The following is an 8,221-nucleotide window of genomic DNA, read 5'->3' as shown; positions in this document are numbered from 1 at the left end:
TATTCAACAACTCTAGAAAACAAAAGGTGGCATACAATAATAATATTAAATTAATTAATGGAGTGGAAGTGTTGGGTGAATCAAATCCGCCTGGCCGGTACAGAAATTAAATAATGAGGGTCGCCACAAAATCGCGGCTAAGTTACATTTAGATGCCTTAACGAATCATATATTTACTTTTAGGGCAACTAAATTATACGAAATAAATTACTACATCTATCATTTTTTGTACAGGACCAAGACCAAAAGTAGACTCAAAAGGTGTTTGAATCTAGATTTTAGAAGATAATTATATATTTTAGATAATTAAAATTAAATAATCAGCTGTAAGAAAACTTGTCACAATATAAATTAAAGTTGTTTGGATTTGATTTCGCTGTTTGATAATGCAATATCAAATAATCAGTTTTTAGGTGTTTGGTAAATCAGATTACCACGAGTATTTGTTAACAAGTTAATATGGGGAAAATAGGTGGAAAGAGAAAATCTGATTATAATGTTTTGGTGTAGTAATGAGTGACTTACTTTTTCATTTTTATTACTATAATTTTGTTGTTTAACTAGTCAAACATTAATATTTAATTATATACGATTTTTAATGTTTAAAAATTAAATTTTTTTTTATCCTAAACGCAAATCCAAAAACACATGTACATATTAAAAACATGTTATTATTTTAATTGTTAGATCTTATGAGCATCTTTACTCAAGTTTCCGTCAAGAAGGTTATTATTTTGAGTAAACTAAGTCATCGTATAAAGGAGATAGTGCGTGTTTAAATTACATATTACATAAACTTTTTATATGTAATGGATAACTTGTAAATAAAGATGGTTTCGTTGTTCAAAGTTATATAGGGAGAACAAATATATATTATTTTAGATGTGCGTGATTTAATTGAACTTGTTCTAAAACGCAAATTCAAAAACTTCATATACATACTAAAAACATATCATTATTTTATATGTTAACCCTTTTGAGCATTGTTATTCAAGTTAGCGTTAAGAAGGTTGTAATTTTTGAGTAACTAAGTTAGCGTATAAAGAAGAAAGTGTGGGTTTAAATTACATAAATTTTTTATTTCTAATGGATAGCATGTAAATAAAGATGGTTTCGTTGTTCAACTTATATAGTGATAACAAATATACTTTATTTAGATGTATGTGATTTAACCCAACTATTAGTGATCGTTTACAAATTTTTTCCTTTTTTTTTTGGTTAACCAGGGAACCCGCCCCGCAACACCCACATTGGAGCCCTACGGACCGGTAAACCCTCAGGTACCCGAGCCCCCAGGCTTACCCGGATCCCAGATGAAGCATCCTCAGGTGAGCTCCCTTTTTGAACGAAATGACTTCACCAAGATTCGAATCAGGGTGGCTCCCTTCACAGGAAGTCCTGGTGGTCATCCAAGCTATACCTTAGTCATTTCAAGTTACACTATTTGTAGGGTTTGAACCTTAAACTTTTTTCCATTGAGGTAAATTTGTAACAAAAAAGTTTAATTATGTCAATGAAGAATAGAAACATGTTGATTTTTTTCTTCAACCTTTCCAACAATTGAACATGGTTATATCATTAACATGAATGAAAATAGTACTCCCCTTAGTTCCTAAATAATTGTTTCATTATAAAGTTATGAGTATTTTTTCTTCAACTTTAGCTTTGAATATAATTATTTGTATTATAAATTTTCTCAATATTATATAACATAAATAATATATATAATATATATATATATATTTTACCTGGGTTTTCTCCACGCTATGCGAGTCGACTATATCCCAGGGCGACTACCCGCTTTGCGGGCAGCCCAGAGTCATCGCGGGTGAACCTCTGTGGCCAAGAGGGGGTTTAATAGCTTGCATGGACTGGAACCTATGATTCCCTACTTAGAAGGTAGGCCCTTGTCCACTCCACCACCACCAACTTGGTTAATAAAATATTTAATGTATGTAAAAGTTAAGAAAGAAAAACTTTTAAAAGTAAAAATAACACAACTATTTTGAAAAAGAGAAAATACATTGAAGAATGAAGTTTTATTTTAGGTAGCACTAACAATGTAATTTTTTTTTTTTTTTTAACATCAATCTATCTTAAAGAAGGAAAAGTACCAAGTCAAATAATATAAGTTTAGGTTACTAACATGATAAATTTAATAGTGGTCCTACATTTATAATGCAAAGAGACAATAAATTAGTAATGCTTGATTCATTTTAATCATGAACTTGTTAATATTATGAATAAATTGTACAACCGAGTTATGGTGGCTAAGCGACTGACCCATACGCCATATATTACATAACATGAAGGGCTGAACAGTAAACTCATCAGATCTAAAAGGGGATATTTAGTAAATGACATAAGATGAGGTGGTAAGACTGTAAATCAAAAAATAAAATAAAATAATGAATGCTGATTGCTAACAAACCTAGAGTTGGAGTCATGATGAAAGAGAAGAAAAAAGAAGAGAGATCTGAAGAAGAAAATGGTTCGGGCACCTTGCATCGACAAAAATGGCATGAAAAAAGGAGCGTGGAGTGAAGAAGAAGATAACAAGTTACGTGATTACATTGAACGCTATGGTCACTGGAATTGGCGTGAACTCCCTAAATATGCAGGCATGTATCACAATCATCAATCATCAATCATCTTCAATTTTTCATTAATTCATTTTGATTAGATTGATTTAGAAACGAAATTTTGACCTAGCGGTATCTGTAGTTCCTTCTATTTTGTTAAATTATTTGATTTGATGAACTGAATGTGGAAATTAATGTTCGATTTGAAATTAGGTTTGACTATAGAGTTATGATATGCGTTTATGTATAGATTTTGGTTTGATCTGTTCAGTTTCTGATAGTTTGATTTGATTTGGGGAATCTGAAGGTATTAATTTGTGTAATTAGGTTTAGCAAGATGTGGCAAGAGTTGTAGATTGAGATGGATGAATTATCTTAGACCGAGTGTAAAACGAGGGAATTTCACTAAGGAAGAAGAAGAAGTCATTATCAAATTTCATCAGGATATGGGAAACAGGTATGTGATTATAATTATATCTTGAATTGTACATATATTTGTAATAAATGAATCAGGGGAAATATTTAGGACTGTAAATGAACAGTTTGTTTTGCAAATTGTTACTGTATTTTAATTTGCTATAAGAATAAGATATAAGATTTTAATGCGATCTGTAGATGGTCAGCAATTGCTGCACTATTACCAGGCAGAAGCGATAACGAGATCAAGAATCACTGGCACACACACTTGAAAAAACGCAGCAACAAACTAAATCATCAGGCTGTTAATGAAGTGAAACATGAACCAAAATTCAACGTTGATCGGATGATCAACTTTTCTTCTTTAGCTTTGAGCGTTGTGTCAACGTCGAGTGAGAACAGGATTTCAAATGAATCTACAGCGTCTCACATTGTATCTCATGGGTCTACAACATCACAAAGAGTCTGTGATGATTCAACGTCCCGACCCTGTTTGCAACAACGATTGTTGATTGATTTGAATCAAGAATATGTAGAGTCTTGGGAGGAGGATTCCAGTTTAAAGAAAGAGTTTGAATGTTGATACAATTTTAATTAGGAAGATACAATTGTTGTTTACCAAATAGGTTACATCTTTCATTCCCCAATTAGAGGATTGAAAACTATCTAAAATGTTGTTTTGTACATGAACATCAATTCCTTCAAGTTTTGATATATAAAATTGTTATTTCTTTTGAATTTTGGGTTTATATGTACCAGAATTGTACTTTAGAAATAATCAATGTTGTTAGTATGTTTTGATGGACTTTTTGGTCCACAAACACTAACAGCCAAATCTTTATAAGATGTAGTATCTTTGTAATTTGATTGATAATTTGTTTTTTTCTTCTAAAACTTTAGTCTCAACACTCATTATGAGAATGCACAACTGAGTGATTTACAAAGGCAAATGATATCATAATAGACTATGATCAAAATGTTGAATACCTTATCAAAGGGGATGTTTAAAATTACTTATGCAAGTGTTTATGCTTGTATGAAGAAGAAGAATAGTTGAACTTACACACTAGTTATTTATTAAGCAGATAAACACTTTAATATATCAAAAAACACCCCAAGGGACGAAATAAGCTACTTTTTATTTTGCATAGAAATAGTTTCAAACAGGAACAATAATTGAATTAATAACCTCACAAAGAGAAGTACAGAAACAAGGTACATTAAATTACCAAAACACCCCCACCAATCATGCATCGTGCCACTATACCCCACAATAGTGTCGTACATTCATCTTCATCTTCGTCTTCATTCTTCATTATCATAATATCTAAACTCTACAGAATCAAGAAGCCCATCCAGGAAGAGGAAATGGATCAAGTTGTGCTTCTGCCATTTTCCATATTTTTAAAGATGCCTTCACACTTATTCCTGTTGCATTGTTGAACAAAAACAACTTAGCAGCACCATATATAGCCTTTGTCGGATACACCCTTGATGTCACAACCGTTCTTCCGCCTTGTGCAAAACCCTCAACTATCGAATGATCCACCTATAACCAATGTCCACATTTATATTAAAGTTACTAAGCTGAAAATTAAAACGTATTTTAATGTATTAACAGTTATTTATTGTCACATACCAGTAGCCTCATGTTGAAATTTTCGCCTTCTAGAACAGGAACACTGCTTCCGTATACCCATTTCCCTACTTGCTTATCCTTTGATGATCTGCATAAGTTCATATTTAAGAATGATCAATTTTTAAATATACAAAAAACTCAAATGACTGAAATAATTGTTTTGGTATAGGCTAGAAACCTTGTTTCATCAGCACAAAAGTAAGTTTTTGAGGATCCATCTGTATCTTTTGCAATATAGAAGTAAACAGGAAGTTGCTCAGTTCGTTCAGCATCCGCTAGAACCACTATACCAAATGGTCCCAATACGCCTCTCCCCACTGAACCTTCACTAGTCGTGCAATTAAACAAAACGTCTGCTTCAAGTGTTGATTCTAGCTTCTTTTGATCAATTTCAAATGTCGCAACTATATCCAGCTGCAACAAAAATCAAGAAAAAAATACAAACAGTATAAGTTAAGGATGTTATAATAACATAAGAATGAAAACCAAATACGACGATAGGTCTAGTCACCTGTGTGGCCGAGCCTATCTCAAGTGGAATGAGTGATCCGGGTTGGAGCTCCACATTTTTAAATTCATTATACGTTTTAGATCTCAGTTTATCTGTTTCCTCAATTGGCCACTGTATCAAATTTGATTGTGTTTTTGTATCCAAAACGATCGTCCTTGGCATATTCTGCAGACAAAAAGATTTTTTTTTCTTTAATTTTAATTATTTCATATGGCCGCGCTTAAAAATGAGATTATTTGCGGTTTAGAGTTGCATACCAAAATGTTAGCCCATCCTTTCTTAAGGTCATATGTTTGGGGGTCGGTTTCTCCGACGTAACCCCAAAGTACCCTTCGCTTCTTATGTTGGTCATAAAACGTCTTAGACGCATAAAATTTTCCAAAATCGTATCTCAACCCAATACCCACATCATTTTCCGGGTCATCCGGATACCACTTATCATTAACCACGTCATAGGACCCAATTGCATACCAATCATGTCGATCTTCATCTCCACTTTGTTTCAACACATATTTAACATTCTGATCATGATCCCCCATGGCTAGCCCGTTTGTGTGTTCAGTCGAAACTGGATACAGATCCACACATTCCCACATACCCGTATGTTCAACACCATGAAGTACCTCCTCGTTAAGTTCAAAATGTGTAAAATTAGTAGTATGGTAAATCAAAGCACAACCAATTGTCACATTGTGCTTTGACCCCATTACCATTCTATATTCACCATCCGGACCCAACCATAATGTGGATGGATCCCGAAAATCCTTTAATCCCACCCCAGGTGGTGGGAACAGAATAGGGTTACCCTCGTATTTTTTCCACTCTAATAAGAGTGGATCAGATGAGTTGACAGCGTACGCTAAGCATTGTAATTGAGATAAATCATAAGCGTTGCCCGTGTAGAGCATGATGATTTGACCGTTTGGGAGTACTGTGGCGGACCCAGTCATAACTCCTTCGATATCGTACCAGTGGTCCGGGACCATGGCGAAAGGGAGATGGAACCAGTTGATCATGTCTTTGGATACTGAGTGGCCCCATGTGATGTTGCCCCAGATGGCAGATTCTGGGTTGTACTGATAGAACAGATGATACCACCCCATGTGATACATTGGGCCTGCATCACATTCAATCATTTTCGTTTATTTTAGGAAACATTCCTAACATCCTTAAATTTTGTCCGTACAATAATTGAACAATGAACATCATATGAAATCACCAACAACAATTATGTCTTGTCTTTTCTTTTTTTCCTTATTTATTTTTTTATTCTAACTCTTCTCTTGATAACATATTTAAATCAAGCTTTTATCATAACAAAAGTTTCCCGGAATAAATGTATTCATTTTTCTTGAAAGAACATATTATTGCTTTAATTAAAAATTGGAAAATGATGGTTTTATTATTCAACAGTGTTACTTTTTTCAAAAATTTCTATAAAGATATTCTCATTAACATCTTTGGTTTTTCAATTAACTTGGTTTCATATTACAAGTGGGCTTAGAGTTAATTTACTATTTCATAATGTCTTTACTTTAATTGAATTCTAAAAGAAATTGGATTCTAAAAGAAATTATCTACTTTCTAAGTGTAGCTATTACTGTGTCCTTAATAATTACTAGCAAAAAGCAATAAGAATAAAGTAAACAAATAATATAATATATGAATATGATTATCATGAGTATAATTAATTATGTTCAGATGTTGAAAGCTTACCATCAGGATCTGAAAGCCGGAATCGTCAATATCATCAAGAATATGTCGTCAACATGACAAAAAGACAAGGTAAAGAATATGTATCAGTTGAAAGAAACTTGAAATAAATATTAAATTAATAAAATAGCACTTTGAATCTTGCAAAATATCACTTATAAAGTCATGTATCTCTTTCAACTATATACATAACTATATTCAAGAATGTTTATGATTCAAGAAATTTAGTCTAGTATCATATCTTTTGACTTTAATTGATTTATTAAATTTATTCACAATATTTTTTTTAGATTTTATCTATTCAAAGAACATGATAAGAATAACACGAAGAAAAAGCTTTTTTGAAACATATAGAATTCCAAAACATGGATCATAATTTAATCTCATTTTTTTTTGCTCTGCAGTTTATCAACTTTTTATAAGTTTTTTTCATGGTCTTTTTACTAGCTAGTAAAACGTTTATATATTTTTTAACGATTAAAAAGTTTGTGAAGGCCGGCTGTATTTTATTGAAAATGTTACAAGTTAATTATTACTGTATTACTCTACATTTTATTAGCATCATTCGTACCGCTAATAAAATTTTTATCAGGCTGAAAATGGTACGCAGAGCGTTGCCACACTTCAGCATTAGCATCCGAAATTCCAGGAAACCGCTCTTTCAACTCGATTATTGGCAACTCCTCAGTAATTTCAAACTTAGTATCAGTGGAGGATTTAATGATATATCCTCCATGAACGTTGTTTTCCACCCGCGCTTGTTGTTGTTGTGGTTGTTGCGTTTGGTTGTTGAATACAACAAGCGCACAAATTACTAGTACGGAAACAAGGATCCCGGAAACAACTTTGGTCGTAGATAAACTACGACCAGCTTCCGATGATCCGGAAAGTTCTTTCCGATTTTGCTGGGGAATGAGAGGGGTGGTAGAGGAAGCCATAAATGTGATATAGTGTACACACAGTTGAGTGTGTTGTGGTAATTAGTGTGTGAAATAAGGTATGGTTAATGGAGGCTTTTATAGAATATTGGATTGGAATTGAAGTTTGATACAAGAAAGGGACGTATTGTTTTTGTGAAGTATCAACAGGAATATACGTCGTGTATTTGTTGGACATATACATATATACATATAATGGAAATATAAAAAAGGTAGTGACTTTTTGTTTTTGAACAGCAATACTTTATATAGTAATAAATGATAAATGATAAAGACGTACTTTTAAATATATTGTTTCAAGTTGGTCATAGAGATTAATTTTAATTTTAATTTTAATTTTAATCATCTGATGACTGTTGATGGTGTCAAAACCATGCCAAAAGAAAGATTTTTTTAAAACAGATTCAAGATCTTTCTAAGG

General features: G+C 32.6%; 2 protein-coding genes across 2 annotated transcripts; one reads left to right on the top strand and one right to left on the bottom strand.

The window, feature by feature from the left end:
* The first annotated feature begins 2,448 nt into the window (after positions 1–2,448).
* Positions 2,449–3,677, top strand: LOC139863071 (transcription factor MYB14-like). The gene is made up of 3 exons (XM_071851715.1): positions 2,449–2,621; positions 2,910–3,039; positions 3,198–3,677. The coding sequence occupies exons 1-3, from the start codon at positions 2,489–2,491 to the stop codon at positions 3,580–3,582; spliced, it is 648 nt and encodes a 215-aa protein (XP_071707816.1). The 5' UTR covers positions 2,449–2,488; the 3' UTR covers positions 3,583–3,677.
* Positions 3,678–4,125: 448 nt separating this feature from the next.
* LOC139864804 (beta-fructofuranosidase, soluble isoenzyme I-like) lies at positions 4,126–7,830 on the bottom strand. The gene is made up of 7 exons (XM_071853372.1): positions 7,434–7,830; positions 6,866–6,874; positions 5,407–6,266; positions 5,150–5,314; positions 4,817–5,052; positions 4,639–4,726; positions 4,126–4,548 (listed from the first exon to the last, which is right to left on the bottom strand). Exons 1-7 carry the CDS (start codon positions 7,798–7,800, stop codon positions 4,342–4,344), a joined length of 1,932 nt encoding a protein of 643 aa, XP_071709473.1. The 5' UTR covers positions 7,801–7,830; the 3' UTR covers positions 4,126–4,341.
* Between the last annotated feature and the right edge of the window lie 391 nt (positions 7,831–8,221).

Source organism: Rutidosis leptorrhynchoides, chromosome 8 (genome assembly GCF_046630445.1).
Source record: "Rutidosis leptorrhynchoides isolate AG116_Rl617_1_P2 chromosome 8, CSIRO_AGI_Rlap_v1, whole genome shotgun sequence".
Taxonomy (NCBI): Eukaryota; Viridiplantae; Streptophyta; class Magnoliopsida; order Asterales; family Asteraceae; genus Rutidosis; species Rutidosis leptorrhynchoides.
Note: the sequence above shows the minus strand (reverse complement) of the source record. Positions and strands in the feature narration are given on the sequence as shown.

Excerpts from the sequence above, each read along its gene's own strand:
- LOC139863071 (XM_071851715.1), top strand. The coding sequence starts at position 2,489 with ATGGTTCGGGCACCTTGCATCGACAAAAATGGCATGAAAAAAGGAGCG. Across the intron at positions 2,622-2,909 it reads TGAACTCCCTAAATATGCAG|GTTTAGCAAGATGTGGCAAG; the intron begins GCATGTATCACA and ends TTGTGTAATTAG. Across the intron at positions 3,040-3,197 it reads CATCAGGATATGGGAAACAG|ATGGTCAGCAATTGCTGCAC; the intron begins GTATGTGATTAT and ends TGCGATCTGTAG.
- LOC139864804 (XM_071853372.1), bottom strand. The coding sequence starts at position 7,800 with ATGGCTTCCTCTACCACCCCTCTCATTCCCCAGCAAAATCGGAAAGAA. Across the intron at positions 4,727-4,816 it reads TTTTGTGCTGATGAAACAAG|ATCATCAAAGGATAAGCAAG; the intron begins GTTTCTAGCCTA and ends GAACTTATGCAG. Across the intron at positions 4,549-4,638 it reads ATTTCAACATGAGGCTACTG|GTGGATCATTCGATAGTTGA; the intron begins GTATGTGACAAT and ends CATTGGTTATAG.